Source organism: Chiloscyllium plagiosum, unplaced genomic scaffold (assembly GCF_037043375.1).
Source record: "Chiloscyllium plagiosum isolate Xiang-an unplaced genomic scaffold, Cpla_swu_hap1 HiC_scaffold_42, whole genome shotgun sequence".
Taxonomy (NCBI): domain Eukaryota; kingdom Metazoa; phylum Chordata; class Chondrichthyes; order Orectolobiformes; family Hemiscylliidae; genus Chiloscyllium; species Chiloscyllium plagiosum.
Window position 1 is genome coordinate 13,484,409 of NW_028270180.1, and position 26,947 is coordinate 13,511,355.

Genomic DNA, 26,947 nt, shown 5'->3' on the forward strand with positions numbered 1-26,947 from the left:
AGAGAAGATGGTAAAAGAGATGGGGGTGTGGCATTGTTAGTCAAGGACAGTATGACAGCTGCAACAAGGATGTTTGAGGACTCATTAACTGAGGTAATATGGACTGAGATTAGAAACAGGAAAAGAGAGATCACCCTGCTGGGAATTTTCTATAGGCGTCTGAATAGTTCCAGAGATATAGAGGAAAGGATAACAAAGATGATTCTCGATAGGAGCAAGAATGACAGTGTAGTTGTTATGGGGGCCTTCAACTTCCCAAATATTGACTGGGAATACTATAGTTCAAGTACTTTAGTTGGGTCAGTTTTTGTCCAGTATGTATATAGGCCAACCAAGGGGCAAGGCCACATTGGATCTGGTACTAGGAAATGAACCTGGCCAGGTATTAGATATGGAGGTAGGTGAGCATTTTGCTGATAGTGACCATAATTCACTTTGTTTACTTTAGCAATGGAAAGGGATAGGTATACACCTGAGGGCAAGAGTTACAGCTGGGGGAAAGACAATTACAATGTGATTAGACAAGATTTAGGATGCATAGGATGGGGAAGGAAACGGCTCAATAGAAATTAGATTACTTACAGTGTGGAAACAGGCCCTTCGGCCCAACAAGTCCACACCGACCATCTGAAGAGCAACCCACCCAGACCCATTCCCCTACACCTAACACTACAGGCAATTTAACATGGCCAATTCACCTAGCCTGCACATTTTTGGATTTTGGGAGGAAACCAAAGCACACCCACACAGACACAAGGAGAATGTGTAAACTCTACGCAGACAGTTGCCTGAGGCAGGAATTGAACCCAGGTCTGTGGCGCGGTGAGAACCACTGTGCCACCGTGCCGCGTTTATTCAAGGAACAGCTACTGCGTGTCCCTGCTAAGTATGTAACTGTCAGGCAGGGAGGAAGTTGTCGAGCACAGGAGCCTTGGTTTATGAAGGAAGTTGAATCTCTTGTCAAGAGGAAGAAGAAGATTTACATTAGGATAAGATGTGAAGGCTCAGTTAAGGCAATTGTGAGTTATAAGGTAGCCAGGAAAGACCTAAAGAGAGAGCTATGACAAGTGAGGAGGGGACATGAGAGGTTGTTGATAGATAGGTTCAGGGAAAACCTGAAGGCTTTCTATAGGTATATAAGGGATAATAAAATGACTAGATTAATATCAGGGCCAATCAAAAACAGCAGTGGGAAGTTGTGTGTGGAATCAGAGGAGAAACGGGAAGTGCTCAATGAAAAAAACTGGAAAAAGACAATGTTGTTGAGGAGAATACTGAGAAACAGGCTACTAGACGAAATGGGATTGAGGTTCACAAGCAGGAGGTGTTCAAAACTCTGCGAAGTGTGAAAATAGATAAATCCCCTGGGCTGGATGAGATTTATCCTCGGTTTCTCTAGGAAGCCAGGGAAAAGATTGCCAAGTCTTTGGCTTTGATCTTCATGTCATCAGTGTCTCCAAGAATAGTACCAGAAGACTGGAGGATAGCAAATGTTGTCCCCTTGTTTAAGAAGGGGAGTAGAGACAACTTTAATAATTATTGACCACTGAGCCTTACTTCGATGTGGGTAAAGTGTAGGAAAAGGTTATAAGAGATAGGATCTATAATCATCTAGAAAGGAATAAGTTGATTAGGGATAGTCAACACGATGTTGGGAAGGGTAGGTCGTGCCTCACCAACCTAAGTGAGTTCTTTAAGAAGGTGACCAAACAGGTGGATGAGGGTAAAGTGGTTGACGTGGTATATATGGATTTCAGCAAGGCATTTGATAAGGTTCCCCATGGTAGGCTACTGCACAAAATACAGAGGCATGGGATTGAGGGTGATTTAGCGGTTTGGATCAGAAATTGGCTAGCTGAAAGAAAACAGAGGGTGGTAGTTGATGGGAAATGTTTATCCTGGAGTTCAGTTACTAGTGGTGTAATGCAAGGATCTGTTTCAGGTCCACTGCTGTTTGTCATTTTTATAAACGACCTGGGTGAGGGCATAGAAGGATGGCTTAGTAAATTTACGGACAACACTAAGGTCAGTAGTGGATAGCGCCAAAGGATGCTGTAGGTTACAGAGCGACACAGATAAGTTGCAGAGCTGGACTGAAAGGTGGCAAATGGAGTTTAATGCAGAAAAGTGTGAGGTGATTCACTTTGGAAGGAGTAACAGGAATGCAGAGTACTGGGTGAATGGTAAGATTTTTGGTTGTGTAGATGAGTAGAGAGATCTTGGTGCCCTTGTACATAGATCCCTTAAAGTTGCCACCCAGGTTGATAGGGCTGTTAAGAAGACATACGGTGTGTAAGCATTTATTAATAGAGGGATTGGATCTTGGAACCATGAGGTCATGTTGCAGCTGTAGAAAACTCTGGTTCAGCTGCACTGGATTATTGTGTGCAGTTCTGGTCATCGCATAATAGGAAGGATGTGGAAGCTTTGGAAAGGATTAGAGGAGATTTACAGGGATGTTGCTTGGCATGGAAGGAAGGTCTTACATGGGTTGAGGGACTTGAGGCTGTTTTCATTAGAGAGAAGAAGGTTGAAACATATAAGATAATCAGAAGGTTAGATTGGGTGGACCATTTTCCTCAGATGGTGATGGCTAGCATGAGGGGACATAACTTTACATTGAGGGGTGATAGATAAAGGACAGATGTTAGAGGACATTTCTTTACTCAGAGAGTAGTCGGGGTATGGAATGCACTGCCTGCGACAGTTGTAGACTCACCAGCTTTACGGGCATTTAATTGGTCATTGGATTGGTACATGGACCAGAACGGAATAGTGTAGGTTAGATGGGCTTCAGATTGGTTTCGCAGGGCGGTGCAACATCAAGGGCTGAAGGGCCTGTACTGCACTGTAACATCCTGTGTTCTAAAGGGTTTACTTCTGTGCAGTATGGCTATATGACTATGACTCTTGGACTCCATGACTTGTCTATGCTTGGCGTGGAGTAGTGACCCTGAAGCAATATAATCAATTGTCATTGTCTCATGGAGAGAAATGTCTATGGCGAATTGGTCTGAGCAGCTGATGCAGGCATGATGGGCCAAACGGCTTCCTTCTGCACCTTAAGAATGCTGTTATTCTGTGAATAATCCATCCTGCTAAAATGACAGTGCAGCTGAGTGTTTGGCCAAGTGGTATTATGATTGGATTCCTCATCCAGAGACCAATGCAATGTTCTGGGACTTGGGTTCAAATCCCATGTTGGCAAATAATGAAATTTGAATTCAAAAATCCCTGGAATGAAGAGTTTATGGGTAATTATGATTGTCAGGGAAAACTCATCTGGTTCATTAAAGCCCTTTAGGGAAAGAAACAGCCATTCTTACCTGGTCTGGCCAACATGTGACTCCAGAACCAATGTGGTGGCCTTTTAACTGCCCTTTGGACAATAAATGATGGCCTGGCCAGTAATTCCCTCATCCTATGAATCAATTTAAAAAAAACTTTTGTTTGTGATATCCTGGTTAGCCTAAAACTTAATTCTGGATTACTCTTTCTCTGGAGATCTGAGAAAGTGACCTTCAGCAACAGCTTACTTGCAATTAAGAACATAAGAAATAGGATCAGGAGTAGACTATACAGTTGCCAGTTCCTCGAGCCTGCTTCACCTTTCACTATGATCATGCCTTATCTTTGCTGAGTTGCCGTTTTAAGAGCGGAAGACCTTAATGAGCAAAGGACCAGGAGGTTTGCTGTTGATACTGTGATTTCCGACTTTCAGTAAACCAATAGAAATCAAGCTGCAATGTAATCGGTCAGGGTCCATTGATTCTTCAGAACTCCAAGCACAGCCCTCTTCACGAAGAATGTGCACATTACTAAGAATAAGGGCATAATGTTGGATCAGTGGTTAACACTGTTGCCTTACAGTGCTGAGGACCTGGCTTCAATTCCACCCTCGGGTGACTGTGTGGAGTTTGAACATTCTTCCTGTGTCGGTGTGGGTATCCTCTGGGTGCTCCAATTTCCTTCCATAGTCCAAAGGTTAGCTGGATTGGCCATGCTAAGTTGCCCACAGTCGAAGAGTGTGGTGCTGGAAAAGTGCAGCCAGTCAGGCAGTATCCGAGGTGCAGGAGAATTGATGTTTTGGCCATAAGCCCTTCATCAGACCTCATTCTTGCTCTACTGCTCCTTGGATGCTGTCTGACCGGCTGTGCTTTTCCAGCACCATACTCTTGACTCTGACCTCCAGCATCCGCAGTCTTCACTTTCTCCTAAGTTGCCCTTAGTGTCCAGGGATATGTACGCTAGGTGAATTAGCCATGGGGAATGCAAGGTTACAGGGATAAAGTAGGGAGATGGGGATAATCTTCATAGGGTCAGTGTGGACTCAATGGGACGAATGGCCTGATTCCACACTGTAGGAATGGCCCAGGAAGATCACACAATGGAATCCTTCAGCAGTAAAAGGCAGCACGGTCATTGGGTAGCCCGTTTCCCGCCTCTAAATCTGATTGGTCTAAAGTGCACCGTCGCAGTTGGACACTGTGATTCCCGCCTTTCAGTAAACCAATAGAAATCGAGCTGCAATCTAATTGGTCGGGGTCCGTTGATTCTTCAGTGTGATTGGCGGGTCACCTGCCACTGTTGATTGGTTGATTTACATCGTTTCCACTCCCCCCCCCCACCCACCAATCTTCATCAGTGATGGCGGCCGCTCGGCCCGCGGGGCAGCTGCTGGAATCCGAGTGTGGTCGCGGAGGCGGCCCCGGGCTTGAGCGGGAGCAGCCGCCGGCCCACAGCCAGCCTCAGGCGGACCTGCCTCACACCCAGTGGCCGCTGAAGCGGTATGGGCGGTTCCTGCCGCCCGGGGGAGGCCAGAAAACCTGGGAGGTGAGGGGTGGAGGGTGAGAATGGACCTTCGGGGAGGGGCTAGGGTAATGTGGGGTGGTGTGTACCCTGAGTAATTGGGTAAGGAGAGAGGGGGTGGTGTACCCTGAGTAATTGGGTAAGGGGAGAGGGGGTGGTGTGCACCCTGAGTAATTGGGTAAGGGGAGAGGGTGTGGTGTGTACCCTGAGCGATTGGGTAAGGGGAGAGGGGGTGGTGTGCACCCTGAGTAATTGGGTAAGGGGAGAGGGGGTGGTGTGCACCCTGAGTAATTGGGTAAGGGGAGAGGGGGTGGTGTGTACCCTGAGCGATTGGGTAATGGGAGAGGGTGTGGTGTGTACCCTGAGCGATTGGGTAAGGGGAGAGGGTGTGGTGTGTACCCTGAGTAATTGGGTAAGGGGAGAGGGTGTGATGTGTACCCTGAGTAATTGGGTAAGGGGAGAGGGTGTGGTGTACCCTGAGTAATTGGGTAAGGGGAGAGGGGGTGGTGTGCACCCTGAGTAATTGGGTAAGGGGAGAGGGGGTGGTGTGCACCCTGAGTAATTGGGTAAGGGGAGAGGGGGTGGTGTGCACCCTGAGCGATTGGGTAAGGGGAGAGGGGGTGATGTGCACCCTGAGTAATTGGGTAAGGGGAGAGGGGGTGGTGTACCCTGAGTAATTGGGTAAGGGGAGAGGGGGTGGTGTACCCTGAGTAATTGGGTAAGGGGAGAGGGGGTGGTGTGTACCCTGAGTAATTGGGTAAGGGGAGAGGGGGGTGGTGTACCCTGAGTAATTGGGTAAGGGGAGAGGGGGTGGTGTACCCTGAGTAATTGGGTAAGGGGAGAGGGGGTGGTGTGTACCCTGAGTAATTGGGTAAGGGGAGAGGGGGGTGGTGTACCCTGAGTAATTGGGTAAGGGGAGAGGGGGTGGTGTACCCTGAGTAATTGGGTAAGGGGAGAGAGGGTGGTGTGCACCCTGAGTAATTGGGTAAGGGGAGAGGGGGTGGTGTGCACCCTGAGCGATTGGGTAAGGGGAGAGGGGGTGGTGTGCACCCTGAGCGATTGGGTAAGGGGAGAGGGGGTGGTGTGCACCCTGAGCGATTGGGTAAGGGGAGAGGGGGTGGTGTGCACCCTGAGCGATTGGGTAAGGGGAGAGGGGGTGGTGTGCACCCTGAGCGATTGGGTAAGGGGAGAGGGGGTGGTGTGTACCCTGAGCGATTGGGTAAGGGGAGAGGGTGTGGTGTGTACCCTGAGCGATTGGGTAAGGGGAGAGGGTGTGGTGTGTACCCTGAGCGATTGGGTAAGGGGAGAGGGTGTGGTGTGTACCCTGAGCGATTGGGTAAGGGGAGAGGGTGTGGTGTGTACCCTGAGCGATTGGGTAAGGGGAGAGGGGGTGGTGTGTACCCTGAGCGATTGGGTAAGGGGAGAGGGGGTGGTGCGCACCCTGAGCGATTGGATAAGGGGAGAGGGGGTGGCGCGCACCCTGAGCGATTGGATAAGGGGAGAGGGGGTGGTGCGCACCCTGAGCGATTGGATAAGGGGAGAGGGGGTGGTGCGCACCCTGAGCGATTGGATAAGGGGAGAGGGGGTGGTGCGCACCCTGAGCAATTGGGTAAGGGGAGAGGGGGTGGTGCGCACCCTGAGTAATTGGGTAAGGGGAGAGGGGGTGGTGTACACCCTGAGCAATTGGGTAAGGGGAGAGGGGGTGGTGCGCACCCTGAGTAATTGGGTAAGGGGAGAGGGGGTGGTGTACACCCTGAGTAATTGGGTAAGGGGAGAGGGGGTGGTGTGCACCCTGAGCGATTGGGTAAGGGGAGAGGGGGTGGTGTGCACCCTGAGCGATTGGGTAAGGGGAGACGGGGTGATGTGCACCCTGAGTAATTGGGTAAGGGGAGAGGGGGTGGCGTGCACCCTGAGTAATTGGGTAAGGGGAGAGGGGGTGGCGTGCACCCTGAGTAATTGGGTAAGGGGAGAGGGGGTGGCGTGCACCCTGAGTAATTGGGTAAGGGGAGAGGGGGTGATGTGCACCCTGAGTAATTGGGTAAGGGGATAGGGGGTGGTGTGCACCCTGAGCGATTGGGTAAGGGGAGAGGGGGTGGTGTGCACCCTGAGCGATTGGATAAGGGGAGAGTGGGTTAGTGCACACCCTGAGCGACTTGGCTACGGGGAGAGGGGGTGGTGCGCACCCTGGGCAAGGTGGGGGTTGAGTTCGGAGTCGTGTACTCTGAGCTGGGGCATAAGGTTTGGATGTGTATCATTTGGGAAATATGGAAGGGATTGTTTGGAAAATGTAGAATGAATTGGGGATGCATGTCAGCTAACTTGTGTACGGAAACAAAAACAAAAATTTCTGGACAAATTCAGTCTGGCAGTATCTGTGGAGAGAAATCACAGTTAACGTTTAGGATCCTGTCCCAGCTACTGTCAGTTTTGAAGAAGAGTCACTGGACCTGAAATGTTAAGTCTGAATTCTCTCTACCAATACTGCCAGGCCTGCAGAAGGTTTTGAGCAATTTCTATTTTTGTTTCTGATTTCTAGCATCTCCAGTTCTTTCTGGTTTTATTTTAGGAAGGAGTGCTGATATAAACAGGTTGTACTATTTGAGGGGAAGGAAGTGATAAGTGAGGATGTGATCTGAGGCAACAAGTTGTACTTGACTGGTCACTCAGTTTCTGGTGTGTTGTTTCTATATGGAAAAGTGTGCTCATCTGTTCATTCTTAATTCCCCATTTTATTTTTCAGCCCTCAATAATATTCCTTGTTATCCTGTTCTTGATCACAAAGTGCGCTATTTGGATTGGGTGTCTGAATTTCAATGTGAATTTGAACAAAAGCACTGCATTAAACAAAGAAAGAATGACAGTAATGAACAAACAAAACCTTCCGTTGAATTTCCAATGACAGATGTGTCAATCAAAATAGATTTCACAGCTCTTCTTCCAGTGAAGTGATGATTTCTATTGATTTCTGTTTAATCTTCTGTTGTGGATACAGTATTTTCTGGGTCGATGATGCCCGTTAAGAAACTGAGACCATGGTATCCCAGGCAAATTGTCAAATTGGATTCCAAATTGGCTTAGGAGCAGGAAACATAGAGACCACTACCTTTGGTTGAAAGGTGTTATTTTTAATTGGAAGTCTGTGTCCAGTGGCTTGCCACAGGGTTCTGTATTTGGGTCCTTGCTGCTTATAGTCTACATGAACGATCTGGACGTAAATGTAGGAGGTATGATTAATAAGTTCACAGATAATATGAAAATCGATGTGGTAAATAACTATGAGGAAAGCTGATTTAGACGGACTGAACAGTGGCAAGTTTAACTCTGTGACGTGTGAGGACTATCAGGCCAAGGGAGTACACGATGAATAGTAGAAGTTTGGAAGTATAGAGGATCAGAAGGACCTTGTTAAGTATGTCCCTAGATCTTTGAAGGCAGCAGGACAAGTAGATAGTGGTAAAGAATGCATATGGGATACTTGTTTTTATTAAGACAACGGAATGAGGACATGCCACAACCCAAAGGACTAGCCATGTTACCATACATCAAGAACATTTCTGAACTGACAGCCAGACTACTGTGACCACTAGGACTCATAACAGCACACAAACCAACAGCCACTCTCAGACAACAACTCACCAGGACAAAGGACCCGATACCCAGCATGAGCAAAAACAACATAGTGTACAAAATCCCATGCAAGGACTGCACAAAACACTACATAGGGGAAACAGGAAGACAGCTAACAATCCATATCCATGAACACCAACTAGCCACGAAACGACAGACCAGCTATCCTTAGTAGCCACACATGCGGAGGACGAGCAACGTGAGTTCGACTGGGACAACACTACTATTATAGGACAAGCCAAACAGAACAGCCAGGGAATTCCTAGAGGCATGGCACTCATCCACAGATTCTATCAACAAACACATTGACCTGGACCCAATTTACCGGCCACTGCAGCGGACAGCTGGAACTGACAACCGGAAGCAGCAGAGACAAACCACTATACATGCCGGAGAAAACATCACAGAAGCGCTTTACAGGAGGCTCCCAAGCACTTGAGGATGTCACCTAGACAGGGGACGAAACGTCTGCAACACAAATTCCCTGCTTGGCGAACAGAACCACAACAACGAGCACCCGAGTTACAAATCTTCTCACAAACTTTGTTTTTATTAATCAAGGCATAGAATACAACAGCAAGAAGGTTATGATGCAGCTGGATATAACATTAGTTAGGTTACAGCGAGATGCAATTCTTGTTGCTATGTGAAAGAAGAATGGGATAGCATTAGAGAATGCGTGGGGAGATTCACCAGGATATTGCCTGGGCTGGAGCAGTTCCGTTATGAAGTGAGACTAGATAGGCTAGGGTTGCTTCTTTTATAGGAGAGAAGGCTGAGGGGAGAACCTGATAGAGGTATACAAACTCATAAGGAGCGAAGATAGGGCAAAACATTTCGCCTTGGTAGAGAGGTCAGTAATTAGGGTTATAAGGAACCCAGGAGGTTTCATCGGGAACTTGAGGAAGTTTTTGTTTCACCCAAAGGTAGTGGTCTCTGGAAACTACCCATGGCACAACAGGCAGGAACATGAACATAAAACATTACAGTGCAGTAAGCCTATCTATGCTACAGTATTCCATTATCATCCATATGTTTATCCAATGACCATTTAATGCCCTTAAAGTTGGCAAGTCTACTGTTGCAGGCAGTGTGTTCCATGCCCCTACTACTTTCTGAGTAAAGAAACTATCTCTGACATGTGTCCCATATCTATTACCCCTCAAATTAAAGCTGTCTCCTTGTGCTAGCCATCACCATCAGAGGAAAACCGCTCCCAGAGATTTTAACATGTATTTAAATGAGTGCATTGAAAGCCGCAACATGCAAGGGTATGGGCTAAGTGCTGGGAAATGGGCTTATAATAGATGGATGCTTGATGACTGGTATGGATATGATGGGCTGAGGACCTTTTTCCATACTATAAAGACTCTGTGACAAAACGGTGAAAAGGTAGTCTTTTTGCAGAACGCTTGTAAGTTTGCAAGTGCGACACCAAACATCAGCACTTTCTCTTTTGATTCAGCACTTTATATTCCTGAGAACTCAAATGTGGAGTTCAATGATTTCAGAAGGAAAGGTTCCTTTTTTTTTTGTCTTTCTCTTTTAGAAAGAATTTGATGGTGATTCTTTTCCAAATTTTACCTCCTAAACCCTGGGCTTAAGAGGATGTTTCCCCATGTGGGAGAGTCTAGGACGCGAGGGCACAGTCTCAGAGTTAAGAGGCTCCAATTTAACACTGAGATGAGGAAGAACTTTTTCTGAGGGTTGAGCAACTTTGGAACTTTTTGCCACAGAGAGCTGTGGAGGCAGTCCTTCAGTCTATTTAAGGCTAAAGTAGGTTGATTCTTGATCAGTCGTGGAATCAAGGGTGACGGGGGAAGGCTAGGGAAGTAGAGATGAGGAGTGTTGGATTAGCCAGAATCCTTTTGAATGGCGGAACAGGCTCATGGGATTTGAATGGCCTACATCATCTTCCTGTTTCTTATCATCTAACTTGTGTTTCTTTACTTGTCCACTTGCCATCTGCTTTTGCCCTCCACTCATCATCTTGAGTTGTTTAATCTATCCAGCTTCCACTCTATTACGTCTTCCCCTGTTGCTTTCTGCTACCCTCCTGATACTTTCTCTGCTTCTGTTCTTGAAGCTGGTTACATAGATTAGATTCTCTACAGTAGGGAAACAGGCCCTTCGGCCCAACAAGTCCACACTGACTCTCCAAAGAGTAACCCACCCAGACCCATTCCCCTAGCCTATATTTACCCTGACTAATGCACCTATAACTATGGGCAACTTAGCATGGCCAAGTCACCTGACTTGCACATCTTTGGATTGTGGGAGGAAACTGGAGCACCCGGAGGAAACCCACGCAGACCCGGGGAGAATGTGCAAACTCCACACAGTCGCCCAAGGCGGGAATCGAACCCAGGCTGCTGGTGCTGTGAGACATCAGTGCTAACCACTGAGCCACCGTGGTTGTGCATCTAATTTTTTCTGGCTCCGTCTTGAAACTTTAACTCTCGACAAAGCTCTGGAGCATTCTGTTTCTGTTTGCTTTAAACTTCAAAGGTAATCCCCTCAAAAGCTTTTCCGAAAATGTTTTTTATTCAGTCTGGTGGTCAAAGTCACCCTTTGAAACAGCGTTTTTGTTTGTCTTGAGTATTCTCTGACGCTAGAAATCTATAGAATGGTGATCTATATAAATTACTTCCATCATGTTACCAGGGTGTGAGCTCTCTCTTGTGAAACTGTTAAGTTTAGTATCTTCTATCTCCAGCAATGCCCTCACCCTGCCAGCTCTAGATCTTCACCTGTTTCCTCAAATGTAATTCACATTGGCACCTTGAACAAACAAAACCAATATATACTTTAAGGCACTGATGTTGGATTTCTGCTGTGGATAGTATGTCCATTTTACCTAAACTGCTTGCCTTCCACCAGGTTAAAGTGCGCAGAAGGTAACCTCCCCAGCTTACGTAAGCAACCACAAAAAAAAAGATTCTTATGATGTTAATCAGGCCAGATGGTATGTGCGGAGTGTGAGATTATGAGTGGCATCTGAAGGAACTGTGAAATAGCAGACACTGGGGTGCGAGATTATGTCTGCTTTATGTGGCTGGTATAAGATGGAATGTTTTGGAGTGGGATGTGATGGCTGGATTGTGAAGGGGTGTGAGATCGCAGGAAGCAGATCGGTGCTTATAGTATTTGTGGAGTCTGTAAGTGCTTGTTGGTTTACAAATTTCCAATCTGGCTCATGGTTTCAAAAGTGCGACATAAATCAGGCACATTGATGAATCTCCTGAAAGGATGTGTATTGCTAAATGCTGCGAAAATAACTTTGATAATGTTAACTGTTGATGCCACAAACCAGTTTTGTTTTTCCTTGTAGGTTTTTGAGTCTGATCCGGAAAAGGGCCTTCTTTTGCTAACGATTGTGCAGTCAGGTCATTTCCTAATCTCTCGAGGTGGGACAACCCTACTAGTAAGTGGCCGAATGGTTTTGAGGTGTTTTTCCACTCCTTGATGTATTCTACAAAGTGCAGAAGCCTTGTTGTCAAAATCCCACCTAATGCCTTTGGCTTGAGAAGTGATAATGAAGTGAGCTGCAGATCCCAGAGATAATTTTTGTTGTTGGGGATGTGAAATAACTCCTTAAGATCGTAAAAGTGCATCCAGCTGTCTGTCTCATGCTGGAGAGAATTCACAAGGACAAAGTTGTTTTGATTGCTTTAATGTGACACTTTCCCTTCCCTGTGCTGTCTGAGAGTATAACTCGTGAATACAGCCATTTTGAAACTGGAGCACCCAGAGGAAACAGGTAAAAAGTGCGAACTCCACACACACAGTCGCCTGAGGCTGGAATTAAACCTAGATCCCTGGCATTGTGAAGTGACAGTCATAACCACTGAGCTGCTGTGCCACCCATAAAATCATGTCCTAACTTGTGTGCAGTCCAGCTGAGACATGCCAGGTACTCTCCTGTAACTCAGGAAGTTGACAGCTATGTTGAGCTGGCATAAAGGGAAGGGTTGAGACCTGGGACAGATCAGCCTTTATCTTGTCGCATGACAGGGCAGGCTTGAAGGGCCAAATGGCCTACGACTCTTCCTATTTCTTCTTTTTGTTATGTAGTTTGTTTCCGACCTAGGAAGTGACAGGAAAGGATCTGCTTTGAGGTGTTTTAGTACATGGGGCCTCGAAAGAAAAAGAATATTTCCACAAGCCAGTGATTGGCTTGGGTGAGATTGTACAAATGGTTCCCTGTGGCTTCATTGCAGAAACTGCTGCCAGGAATTCACACGGAAGAGAAAATAAATCATTGTATTGAGAAGAAATAAAAATAATAACTATACCAAATTTTGAAAATAGACATTTGTGTATTGCAAAACAAAAACCAAGAACACTGGATTTATTAAGTTTAACAAATGAAAAAAAAAGAAAATCTTGCAGACAAAATAGTTTGGTTTTCCATTTTAAATATACGTAAGCATGAGCAGATAAAAGCATGCTGCCTTACAAACATAACGTTATTGTATTTCTAGATGTAACTAATGTTTAGTTTGATTGTAGAAGAACTCTGTCTAGTCAGTCACCTAAACCTAAGTTACTTGAATGGCTGGTTTGCCACACTGTGACAGACAGCTGGATCCTGCTTTCTCAACCTTGCTCCTTGCCTGAGGTGACCCCCAGGTTAAACTCATCGCGTGTCGTCTCTCCAAAGTGAAAGAACAACCCTCCTGGGACGGTGATGACTTTTACGTTAAAAATAAGAGAATTTCCAGCCAGCAGCTCCTTGTGAGTGTAGTGGCTAGTATAGCCACCTGCTGCGCGGGAGACCAAGGTTCAGTTCCCCAATGGGGAGTACCTGCCCTATCTGAGCTGGTCTGTGCACAGGTTAGGGCATGCTTTTATGGGCAGCTGGGTGGTTAGCATTGCTGTCTCATTGCGAGAAACTGGTTCAAGTTCAGCCTCTGGCAACTGTGTGGCATTTGCATAATTTCCCTGTATCAGTGTGGGTTTCCTCCCACAGCCCAAAAATGTGCAGGTTAGCTGGATTGGCCATGCTAAATTGTCCCATCGTGTCCAGAGCTGTGAAGGATAAATGGGTTATCCATGGGGGTTGGATCTAGGTGGGATGTTTTCTCAGAGGGTCGCTGCAGACTTGATGGATTGAATGTCCTCTTTCTGCACTGTAGGGATACTAACCCTCCATGGGAACAGAAGTTCAGAGGAACTGAATGCTATTTTCCAGAGGAACCTGAATAACATGTTCCTGGTGTGCCATGTAAAGAGTGCACGTGATATCTCCCAGAACAAGACTGGTAATTTGAATTGCAGCTACGCAGAACTTTGCTTACATGGCAAGATTGTTGGCTGATTAGATCTCCATCCATTCTGCTTAAGAGAAGGCTCTGTGCATGTTTGTATCAGTGCACAGTGTTAGAGATTTCATTGTGAAGAGACTGGACAGGAGTTGTATCTAAACAAAGTTGGAGTCAGGTATGTTTGCAGAACGTACATTTAAATACTTTTCACAAACTGGTTTTAACTGTACTGAATTCATACTTAATGCAGTGACACGCTGAAGTGATGTGTACCTTCTCCAGGTTGGAGAAAGTGAGGGCTGCAGATGCTGGAGATCTTCATCAGCTGCGGGTTATGCCCGAAACGTTGACTTTCCTGCTCCTCGGATGCTGCCTGATCTGTGCTTTTCTAGCACTGCATTCTTCGACCTTCTCCAGGTTGTCTCATTTAGGAATCCTGTCACTTGGCAATTCTAGATTTACATTGATAGGTGACGCTCGTGATTGAACATGTCACTTTGGCAGACGCTTAACTTGCTCTTATTGCCAAGATGACATTTGTCATGGTCTCACTTGGGCAGTGAATTTATAAAATGCATAGACGTCCAGGTGTATTAGCTGTGAAGTTACAAATTGCAAAATATTTTGTATGATTATGCCATTCTTTGGCAACTTTGGTTGTTCGTGATGTACCCTGTGCCATGGATGTTTTGAGTGCTTTGGCAAAAAAGTCATTTGTCCTTTGCCAGTGTACTTCAAAGCATATTATGAGTTATCGGTTACTTACCTACGATGTTGGATTAATCCTATAAGCTCGTACAACAAACTCCAAAGATGATTGAATCAACAATAATTCAGCTGAAGCTGAGGCCACTCAGTCCATAACGTCCATGCAGGCATTTTCAAAGTGTAATCTAATTAGATCCCTCCTGCTCTTTCCCCACATCCATGCCATTTTTCTTTCTTTCTTCAAATGTTCATCCAGTTTCCTTTTTGAAGCCCTCCATTAAATCTATTTCCACTACTCCCTTAGGAAGTTTATTCCCAAGTCATTTTTGCTCAAAGTCTTACTTGCAAATCACCTTTAAATCTGTGGCATTTGGCTTGTCAATACTTTAGCTATTGGAAATAGCCTCTCTTTAGTTACTCCTTCTCAATCTTTCATGATTTTCTTTTATTAAATCTCATGTTAGCCATTTCTATTCCAAGGACAACAGTCTTTCGAAATAACTGATCTCCCATCCATTCTGGTAAATCTCGTAAATACCCTCTCCAAAATCTTCATGTGCTTTCTGTGACCCCATATTCCAACCAGGGTCAAGCGAGTGCTTAACTTTGTGGCTTCTATGATCTGTGCCTCTGTTTGTAAAGCCTATGAGTCCTTACGTCTTTTGTTTTTGTTAACACTCTGGCCCCCCTATTACAATTACCGCTCTATCAGTGCTTCTGATTGCCAGCAAAGTAATGGATTGCTGTTGTCAATCATGCTGTCAAGTGGCACTTAGACAGTAATAAACTGCTCACTGATGCCTAGTTTAGGTTCTGTCAAGACCACTTGATTCTAGACCTCATTACAACCTTGGTCCAAAAGCGCTGAATTCGAGGGGTGAAGTGAGAGTGACTGCCCTTGACATTAAAGTAATATTTGATTGAATGGGACTAGCATAACTGAAGTTCATGGCCATTCAGGGAAAGCCCTTCACTAGTTGGACTCATGCATTGCACAAGGGAAGATGGTAGAGGTTGTCAGAAGCTAGATATTATTGCCAAGCTCCTCAAGACAAATATTTTTTAATCAATCTATTCAAGGTTGATATGACAAATCTCTGGAGAAAGTAGACTTAAACCCAGGCCTCCTGGCCTTGGGGTGTGGATGCTACCACTTCACCAATGGAATTTTCCTCCGGATAGAATTCAAGGCACAATCTTCAACTCCATCATCAATGACCTTCCTACCATCACATCCTCAGAAGAAGTAATGGCTGCTGAAGTGATCAGCACCATTTGCAACTCCTCAGTATCTATATGTACCAAGACCTTTATAAAATCCAGGCTTTGGCTGAGGAGTAACACGTGCCAGGAAATGACCCCTCTGCAAGAGAGAAATACCATGTTTCTTTGATGTTCAAGTGGCTGTATAAATCATGCAGTAGCAAGAGAAGAATGATTGGGGGCGGGTAACACTCCTCCTGTAATTCTCTCAATATTTTTCGATCATCTCCAAGGCACAAATCCAAAGTGTGATAGAATATGGGCAATACATATTCATCTAAAGAGGAAAGGTTGGATAAATGAATTGAGAGCTACCTGGATGATATGTATGGAAATTAAGATGAAGCAGAAAAAAATGTGGATCATTCAATTGAGAATCAAGTTGAATATAGGAGGTTCAGAGGGGAATAGATAGAACTAGAAAGAGCCAGAGAGAGAATATGGGAAGAGACTGGCAGCTAACATGAAGATGAATCCAAATATTTTGCATGGCCATGTAAATAGGGCAGCAACATGAGGAGTGAGAGAGAATTGCTGAGGTACTAAACTAATACTTTACACCTGTCTTTATCACGGAAGAAGGTGCTCTCAAGTCATGAAGGAGGAGACAGTTCAGGCACTTGAAGGTTTTCAAATTGACAAGGAGGAAGTGTTTATTCTGCTGTCTGTACTTAAAGATGTTGAGGCACCAGAACCAGATCGGATTCATCTGAACATACTGAAGGAAGTAAAAGAGGAAATATCGGAGACTCTCGCCATAATTTTCCAATCTTGCTTAGTGTTGGGAGAGCTAGAGAATTACAGATAGTGCAAACTTGTTTGCAAAAGTGTGCAAAGGCAACTGAAGGTCAGTTTCTTTAACCTGCGTGGTGGAGAAGCTTTTAGAATCAATAGCTTAGGACAAAATTAATAGTCACTTGCATACATATGGGGCAGTTAAGGAAAAGTAGCTTGGATTTGATAAAGGCAAATTATGTTCAACCAACTTGTTTGGTTGAGAGACAGAGTTGATGAGGGTAACATTGTATGTATGGTGTGCATAAACTTCCAAAAGACATTTGATAAGATCTCACACACTACAACAGACTTTCAAATGCATTGAGAGCTCCTAGTATAAAAGGGATCAAAGCAGTGTGGATATATTGTCAGGAAACAGAAGTGGTGAATGGTTGTAGTTTGTAGACTGGAGGATGGTTTATGGTGGAGTTCCCCAGGGATCATTGTTATGACCCCTGCTCTTGTGCAGGACACATTTCCCAAATTCATGGATGACTTGAATCTTGGGATTATTGTGAGGAGGATAATGTAGAAGTACAAAAGTGCATAGGTAGGTTGGTGGGAGAAGTGGCAGGTGAAATTTAATGCAGAGATGTCAAGTGATTCATTTTAACAAAGATATTGAAATAAGGGATGCAATTCTGAAGTGGGTTTGGGATCAGGATCTATATCTGCCCAATTATTTGAAGCTAGTAGAGATTGGGACAGTGTTTAATAAAGCTCACTGCATCCTGGTCATCATCACTGGGCATAGAGCACAGCAGAATGGAAGTTACATTGAAAGCAATGTGTAAAGCAGAAGTTCACCCTCAACTGGAGGGTTGTGTCCAGTTCTGAGCATCACACTTTAACACAAATGTGAAGGCATAAGAGAATGTTTGTGTAAAAAAAAAAAAAAAAAATTCCGGGAATGAAAAACCTTTTAGTTACATAGAGAGATTGGAAAATTTGGATCTATTCTCCTCAAAAAGAGAAGGTAGAGAGGAGATTTGATTAAGGTGCTCATAATCGTGAGTAGTCTGAACACAGAGTAGGTAAAGAGAAACTGTTCCCATTGTTTGAAGCGGTGGGTAAAAGAAATAGTAATGACGTGATGCAAAACTACAACACGGCAAGTGGTTAGGATCCAGGATACGCTGTACTTTTATATGGTGGAAACCGGTTCAGTTGAAGTTCTGAGGTGGGAATTGAATCGTTATCAGAGAAGGAAAAATGTGCAAGGACAAGGACAAAATATGGAGGCATAGCATTAGGTGAATTGTTCCTTCAGAGGACCAGCACAGATACTGGGCCAAATGGCCTTTTACAGTGCAGTACCATTCTGTGATTTTAAGTAGTTTTCTCCATTAATTGACAGCATTTCCTCACCATTGAATAAACCAGTTAATTGCAGAGGAGGAAAATCCTGTTACTTAAGCGAATATAATTATCTGCTCTTTGCATCGTGATTGTTGCAATTAAAGAAACAAATAACTCAGACATTGGCATGCAGTCCTACTGCAGAGTACTCGATTGCAGCGATATTCCTCACTGGACCTTAAAACAGCAAATGCAAAACAGAAGACAAAGAACCTTGCTTACCAACCTCTTACTCAAGATGTCCGCTTCTTTTCCCTCAACCGTTTTTTTTTTATATCAGTTAATTTCTTGGAGACTACTATTTTAAAATGTATTATTCAAGTTTGACCCTGTGTTTTAAGTTATTCATGGTTTGTGGAGTCCTTTCTACATGTTGTGACTTGACTAAATTGTTCAATTTTCAAGCAATAACGATCTAGGTCTTCTGTTTGTTTCTGCTGTTTTGTCGCTCCCCTTTTTTTTATGTTAATAAATGTTTGAAGTTGTTGCATTGCTTTCTTAAACAACCACAATAGAAGAAAACATCTTGACTTTCATCGCTGTGTTATGCCCTTTACTGCCAGAGAGCTGTAAGCCATGTACATTTGCATAAGTCAAGAGCCTCTTCCCTTATGACAGAGCTGTACCTTGGATAATTTCAGCTGATTAATAATTGTATGAAACTGTGCAGTGAAGCGTTGGGCATTTAAAATTTGACTGTGTACATGTTTACATTGTAAACCTCTCGGCAGTCCCTTTTACCCCAGTTACCTTGCTATGTCCAGCGTGCTATTGGCTGACATTTTGTGACCTGACTCGGGCCCACCACTCTGCAACCAGCATCGTAGAGTCATAGAGATGTACAGCACGGAAACAGACCCTTTGGTCCAACTCGTCCATGCTGACCAGATATCCCAACCCAATCTAGTCCCACCTGTCAGCACTTGGCCCATATCCCTCCAAATCCTTCCTATTCATATACTCATCCAGATGCCTTTTAAATGCTGTAATTGTACTAACCTCCAACACTTCCTTTGGCAGCTCATTCCATTCACATGCCATCCTCTGAGTGAAAACGTTGCCCCTTAGGTCTCTTCATTCTTCCCAAGAGCTGCAGGATTGGGAGCTGCAGGGTTCCAAAACCACATCATAAGTTTCAAATGGCTTCTTTAAAACACTGAGCTCCAAGTGCTCTGAATCTCTAAGGGTGTTGGGCATTCTGTAACTTTCTGACTTGGACCAATTGCGGACAGGCGAGGACTGTGTTGGGGGGGGGTGGGGGAGAAGCAGTAACGTCATGGAGACAAGAGGAGTTTAAATAAAATGAGTTTGTGATTTCCGTAAGGCTGACCCCTTCAAAGTTGCAGTAGCTCATCATCGGTTAGCCAGCATGCACAACTTGCCACCCTTTTGGCATTGCGAGAGCAAAAGTGTTGGATGTCAGGTGAGCATCAAGTCAGATGCAGCTGGAGATGATTTGAAGACAAATAGGAAAAGTGGGGCATTGGATATTAGTCCAGAACATGAAGACCCTACCCTGAACACAATGTCTATAGGGAGAGGTGAAAATACCTGTCGATGCCTGAGAAGAAATGTCCAAGGAAGCTGCTGCTGTCCAGGCAGATGTTTGGAAACATCTATCACCTTGTCATGGTGGATCCTTTGCAGCATCTCCTCTCAGCAGCCTGGCACTTCACCCAGGATGCCTTCCTCACTGAGCCTGAGCAAAACACATCAGATTCACAACTAAGGGGGCATCGCTGGGCTGGACCTGGCCGAGTCCAAGTCCTAGACCAATCGGTTTATCCCCTGTAAACCTTTTTCTGCGTGGGACTCTGTTACTGTGGTGGCCTTCTGCATTCCAATAACCTGAGCCTGCACCTAGGTGTGGACCTCAACAGTGGTGAGACCCTGCAGGGAGAATTGGAGGCAGAGTGCGATGCCGCTGAACTGAGAGACGCCCCTGCTGTGTGGTGACGTGCCCTCTTCCCACCACTCTCCTAGGAAGTGAACCTCCCTTTTCTCTCTCATTGCTGCCAAGCCTCCGGACTCTCCATGGTGCAGTGACAGCTAGGCTTCCCTACAAACTCCCTTTGTCTGAACACAGCAGCTTGTGTGATGACTGCCTTGGGTGTCTGAAACCCAGCTTGGTTAATTTCCCACTGGCTGTGGATTTCTGGCACGACGACAGATCTGAAAATGAAAAACTATCGCCGTTCTTGCTGTTTTTAGGTGAGAAATTGTTGGACCTTTTTGTTTCCCCATCTTCATTAGCTTTATTGTCACGTTCTCAAATGAGTAGAGTGCAAAGTTTACAAATCGCCACTCATAGTGCCATCTTAAGTACAACAGCACCACAGTACAGATCCTTAAGTACAAATTGTTAGGGGGATAAATAAAGAAATAAAAATTCTGAATAACACTCTTTAGTTGTTTCTTGTCTAATACAGTTGCGAGGATTCTGAGAAGCTTTGTTTGGAGCATGAAGGAAATTAAGGGATTAGGGGAGAGTGTGGAAAGGTGACATTTTGGTGGAAGGCCAGCCTCAGTTTATTTTTGAATGGCAGAGCTGACTTGAAGGGCCAAATGGCTTCCTCCGGTTCATGTTCCTTATCAGACAGCAGTCCTGGAAAAATATACAGATTAGGGCGATAGGGGATTGGTCAGATTTCTTATTTTCCCAAGGCAGTGTGCAGGTTGGAGCAGTAGAGGGTTAAAGGCTACTTTGTTTTTTGGAAATAAAAAGTATAATTTCTCCCTACGTTGTGAAGACAAGCTTTAGTTTCAATCAAGAAAGCAAATTTACATTCTATCAGGAGGCGGTGGCCAAGTGGTATTATCGCTGAACTGTTAATCTAAAGATCCAGATAACATTCCGGGGACCTGCGTTTGAATCCTACCATGGCAGATGATGGAAATTTAAATATCTGGAATTAAGAATCTAATGATGACCATGAATTCATTGTCAGTAAAATCCACCCGGTTCACTAATGTCCTTATAGTGAAGAAATCTGCCATCCTTACCTGGTCTGGCCTACATGTGACTCCAGACCCACAGCAATGATGTGCTTGATGCTTAACTTAAAGAGATCACGGAGGTGAATTGAAGTAGCTCAATTAGCATTGATTTACTTTTATCAATAGGTTTATTTAATGAACATACCTTCATATCCATAAATGTTTTATCCAATTTTTAGTTTTAAACTTATTAAATTGAACGTGCGCCTCAAACATAATATTCAGACCAGCTGCTTCTATCCTTGTGCTCCTCACAAGTCTCCTCCCACCTCTCTCCATCTTCTTCATCACTTGCTAAAATCATACAAGCCACTAGTCAGACCACAGCTCAAATACTGTGATCAGTTTTGGTTCCCTTATCTAGGGAAAGACATAGAGACAGCACAGAGAAGGTTCCTTTGTTTGATTCCAGGTACGGTAGGAATTTCTAATGAGGAGAGCTTGAGCTTTGGGATTGTACTCTTTGGAATTTAGAAAGATGAGAGGTGACCTCATTGAAACATTCAGCTGGCTTATGGGTCTTGACAGGTTAGATACAAAGAGGCTGTTTTCGGCTTGCAGGAGAGTCCAGAAGGAGAGGGTATACTCATAGAATTTGGAGCTGCCCGTTTATGAGCAGAGAAGAGGAGGAATTCCCTCCCTTTGAAGGTAGTCAATTAGAAGTATTTTTTCCTCACAGAGAGCTGTGGGTCATTAAGTGTATTCAAGGCTGCTAAAGACTTTTTTTTTAGTTAAGGGAATAGGGTTGTGGGGAAAAGGCAGATGTTGAGGATTATCAAATCAGCCACGATCTCATTGACCACGTTGACTTGATAGCAGATGTAGGCCATTCAGCCTCTGAAAGCATATCTAATTACAATATTGGTTAAAAGCAACCAACTCTTACCGAGCAACTTCAATCTTTACATTACATAGCAACTAAAGTAAGCTTATTATAGTCATATGATCACCCTGTCACCATTCCTTAAACACCATAAACACCTTTTGAGAAGGTGATGGTGAGCAATTTTCCTGAAATAGTGCATCTCTTTTGAAAGAAGGGAAACTGGACCTGAAACGTTAACTCTGATTTTTCTCCACAAATGCAGGCAGAGCTGCTGAGTTTTCCAAGCAATTTCTGTTTTGTTCTTCTTTTTTCTGATTTCCAACATCCAGAGTTCGTTCTTTTTTTCTTCCCTGAAATACTGCAGTCATACAGTCATAGAGATGTACAGCATGGAAACAAACCCTTCGGTCCAACCCGTCCATGCCGACCAGATATCCCAACCCAATCTAGTCCCACCTGCCAGCACCCGGCCCATATCCCTCCAAACCCTTCCTATTCATATACCCATCCAAATGCCTCTTAAATATTGCAATTGTACCAGCCTCCACCACTTCCTCTGGCAGCTCATTCCATACACGTACCACCCTCTGTGTGAAAACATTGCCCCTTAGGTCTCTTTTATATCTTTCCCCTCTCACCCTAATCCTATGCCCTCTAATTCTGTACTCCCTGACCCCAGGGAAAAGACTTTGCCTATTTACCCTATCCATGCCCCTCATAATTTTGTAAACCTCTATAAGGTCACCCCTCAGCCTCTGACGCTCCAGGGAAAAAAGCCCCAGCCTGTTCAGCCTCTCCCTATAGCTCAAATCCTCTCCGAAAGGAAGGAGACCAGAATCGCATGAAATATTCCAACAGTGGCTTAACCAATGTCCTGTACAGCCGCAACATGACCTCCCAACTCCTGTACTCAATACTCTGACCAATAAAGGAAAGCATACCAAATGCCTGCTTCACTATCTTACCTACCTGCGACTTTATTTAACACCCACAGTGTTATTATGAAGGGAGATCCAGGTTTTTGACTCAGTGCCAGTAAAGGAGCGGCAGTATAGTTGCAAGTCAGGATGATTTTTTAAAAAACTAGCCTCTCCTTAAATATAGTCAATGGATAAATGGAGCCAAGGCTTTTTCTGTGTTTCACGTACTAAACTTGCTTCATCGATAATATGAGCATTTCTTTAAGTCATACACATCTGTGTGAGTAGTGAAAAAAGTTACCTTTGACACTCTTAAAGCATCGTACCAAACTGAGGAATACAAACTAAAACAATAACTTCAGTCATTGAAAATCTGAAACTAAAACAGAAATTGCTAAAGAACTCAGTGTGATAGTGGAGGCAGCAGACATGTCAGCAATTTAAGTGCAAGTCTTGATCGCTTTGCCCCTCTTTCTTTTAATTTCAAAAAATGTACTTTATTCTTAAAAAAAATCTTTGTACAGTCATAAACACGGTTCGATTCTGTATGGTAGCATATGAAGAAAGCAAACAATCATTAGAGTTTGACTCCATCCAAACAAACCAAGGGCACTCCTACCATGAACCAGATTATACTTACATGCATTTGAGGCACCAGGAGGGTCCAACAACTGAACAGACCTCCATTTCATTTCAGCAAGACCTCAGACAGTGGTCTTTCCCCACCGTGCCTTGGTGACAGCTGCCCCAAGCTTTAGTGCCTCCCTCAGCACATAGTCCTTGAGCTTGGAATGTGCCAGTCTGCAACACTAGTTTGGGATTAACGCTGGAAGACCAACAGATTTCAGGCAGACCAAAGAGCATCTTTCACCAAGTTGATGGTCCTCTCGGTGGAGCTGATGTTTGTCTCGGTGTGCGTTCCAGGGAACAGACCGTAGAGCACGGAAATGCCTGGGTCAAATCTTGACAACAACCACTGCATCTTTCTCCAGGCTTCCTTTCCAAAGGCATGTTCCTCAAGGAGATGTGTGACCGTTTCAATCTTCACAGCCGCTTCAAGGGCAGCATGTGGTGGTGCACCTGTTTTCTTTCACCTGTTTTCTTTCAATAACAGGGAATGACAAAGTTCCTATGCTCAATGTGACAAATGTGTTCAAATCCACACCCAGAATGAGGGTGACCAGACAGAAAAATGCTGCCCCTGTATATGAGTGCGAGAGAATCAGTGAGGAACTGCATCTTCAATCACTGATTACGATTCTGTCCTGTTGCTTGTATTGCTGGTTGGATAGGGGTATTGCTGAGTTTGAGTTTCAGACAATCGGGGCTCATGGTGTAGCGGTGTTGCTTCTAGAGCTGCGAGCTTTCCTGCCATCCTTCCACCTAGTGCTAGTTTGAATTTTGCTGTTGAGATGCGAGTGAATGCATTATTTGTTTTTTTTTTGGCATGTAAACATGGGGGAGCCTGAAAATAGTGCCTGGAACAGTCAGAACTATAATGACATTGCATATACGCAACCTGTGTATGCTAGCGGAAAAACATATTTGCATCTCTCGTTTCCTTGAGGCTATAACCTCAGGATTCAGATCAGATTTTCTTTCTTAATTTTGCTTTGCCTTCTCATAATGTTAATGCTGTTTATTGATCATGCACAGGCTTAAAAAGTCCTGTCAAGTATAAAGGAAACCTGATATTTAACCTGGTAAATAACAATGTTATAGTTTATTTTGTGTGGGAGGTGGCAACAATAAATCCCATGGCTGCTGAGTGAGTGGGGTTGAGAGGAATACTGGGTATCATTAAGGATATTTACCTCTAAATAATGTAACAATAACCATTTGTGAATGCCACCTTTTTAAACATACCTCTGTACGTAAACTTTTGTAAGGCTGCTTGTTGCAATGGTAGTGTCCTGATCTCTGGGCCTGAAGGCCCTGGTTCAAGTCTTACCTGGTCCAGAGGTTTGTTATAATACATCTGAACAGGTTTTTTTTTTATTTAGATTCCCTACAGTGTGGAAACAGGCCCTTCGGCCCAACCAGTCCACACCGACCCTCCGTAGAGTAACCCACCCAGACCCATTTCCCTATAAGAATGCACCTACTACTATTAGCAGTTTAGCATGGCCAATTCACCTGGCCTGCAGGAGGAAATCCACACAGACACGGGGAGAATATGCAAACTCCAGAAAGAGAGAGTCGCCCGAGGCTGGAATTGAACCTGGGACCCTGGTGCTGTGAGGCAGCAGTGCTAACCACTGAGCCCTGGTTGATGAAAAACAACTGTAGAGTTCTGTAATTGTGTTGTCTTCTCTTTCTAAAGAAGGAAACCCTAGAAAGATTCAACACCAATGTAATAAAACAGATTGGTGAGAATCAGAATGGTGCTTGTGGTGGGGCAGAAATTGGTTTTGCCCTTTGTGTGTTGACTGTTCAGGACCATAATGCTTACCTTTTTATTGCGTCTACATCAAATGCATTAAATGAGAATACTGTCTGTTATATAGTAGGAACAGAAGTGAGGTTAATGTAAGAAACTCAGGTAAACTAGGATTTTAGAAATAACTTGGATTTATATAGCACCTTGCACTAGGTTATTGGAGGTCAGTCATCTCAGCTTCAGGAGTTCCTCAGGGTAATGCCCTAAGCCCAACCATTCAGCTGCTTAATTAGTTACCTTCCAACTGTCATAAAGTCAGAAGTGGGGATGTTTGATGATTTCACAATGTTGAGCATCGTTTGTGCTTCCTTAGATACTGAAGCAGTTGATATTCAAATGCAGCAAGATCTGGGCAATATTCAGACTTGGGCTGACAAGTGACAAGTAACATTTAGTCAGAGTCCTACAGCACGGAGACAGGCCTTTTGGCCCAAACTAGTCCATGCTGATCGAAATGTCCAACCATGCTAACCTCATTTCCCTGAACTTGGCCCATATCCTTCATTTATTTGTCCAAAAGCCTTTTAAATGTTGTAAATATACCAGTCTCAACCACTTCTTTTGGCACCTCATTCCATATGAGTACCACACTCTGTGTATAAAATCTGCCCTTCAGGTTCACTCATTCTTTCCTCTCTAACCTTAAACTGATGCCATCTAGTCCTTGACTTCCCAACCCTGGGAAAAAGATTGAGTGCATTCACCCCATCCATGTCTGTCATGATCTTATACACTTCTATAAGTCCCCCCTCAGTCTCCTACGCTCTAAAGAAAAAAAAGCCTTAGCTTGTCCAACGTCTCCCTGTAACTCAGACCATTGAGTCTTGGCAACATCCTTGTAAATTTTTTCTGCACACTTCCCAGTTTGATAACTTCCTATAGCAAGGTGACCAAAACTGAACACAATACTCCAAGTGTGGCCTCACCAACGCCTTGTACATCTGCAAGATAACTTCCCAACTTCTATACTCAGTGCTGAAGGCCAGTGTGCCAAAAGCTTTTTCACTGCCCTGTCTACCTTTGACTCCACTTTCAGTGAATCGTGCACCTAAGCTCTAAGGTCCCTCTGTTTTATTGCACTCCGTAAGGCCCAACTATTCAACATGAAATTCCTACTCTGATTTGATTATCCAAAATGCAAGACCTCACACTTATCTATGTTAAACTCTGCCATTTCTTGGCCCACTTCCCCAGCTGATCAAGGTGCAATTTCTGATAACCTTCCTCACTCTCCATGATACCACCAATTTGTATCATTTGCAAACTTACTAATCATGCCTTGTACATTTTAATCCAAATCTTTGGCATAGAAAACAACAATAATGGGACCAAGACCGACCCCTGAGGCACTCCACTGGTCACAGGCCTCCAGTCTGACAAGCATCCTTCCACTATTACCCCCTGCTTCCTACTGTCAAGCCAATTGTGTGTCCAATTTGCCAGCTCTCCCTGGATTCCATGCGACCTAACCTTCCAGAGCAGCCTACTATGTGGACCCTTATCAAAGGCGTTACTGACATTCATATAGACTATGTCTACCGCCCTGCCCTTCTCAACCATCCTGGTCACTTCACCAAAGAACTCTAACAAATTTGTGAGGCATGATCTTCCATGCATAAAGCCATTCTTACTATTCCTAATTAAACCCTGTCTTTCCAAATGTATCTATATCTTAACTCAGAATCTTCTCAAGTAACTTGCCTATCACATATGTTAAGCTTACTGGTCTATAATTCCCAGTTTTTATTTTTGTAGCCCTCCTTGAATAAGGGCATAACATTTGCTACCCTCCAATCTTCTGGGACCTGTGGCTAATAATGATACAAAAATATCAACAAGGGCCCCCACAACTTTTTTTCTTTAAACCTCTTGCAGTGTTCCTGGATGTATCTGGTCAGGATCAGAAGATTTATCTATCTTCATACATTCCAATACATCCAACACCACCTCTACT

General features: G+C 44.3%; 1 protein-coding gene across 2 annotated transcripts in view; it reads left to right on the plus strand.

Annotated features, from left to right (window-relative positions):
* The first annotated feature begins 4,647 nt into the window (after window positions 1-4,647).
* rec114 (REC114 meiotic recombination protein) overlaps window positions 4,648-26,947 on the plus strand; it is a 45,895-nt gene continuing 23,595 nt past the window's right edge. The window contains exons 1-3 of one of the 2 annotated variants that reach the window (XM_087982219.1): window positions 4,715-4,833; window positions 7,550-7,669; window positions 11,768-11,860. In XM_087982219.1, coding sequence (XP_087838345.1) covers window positions 7,664-7,669; window positions 11,768-11,860 — 99 coding nt within the window. In that variant the 5' untranslated portion in view covers window positions 4,715-4,833; window positions 7,550-7,663. Of the gene's footprint in view, window positions 4,834-7,549; window positions 7,670-11,767; window positions 11,861-26,947 lie in introns of both variants that reach the window. The other variant, XM_043680204.2, reaches the window with a different exon arrangement.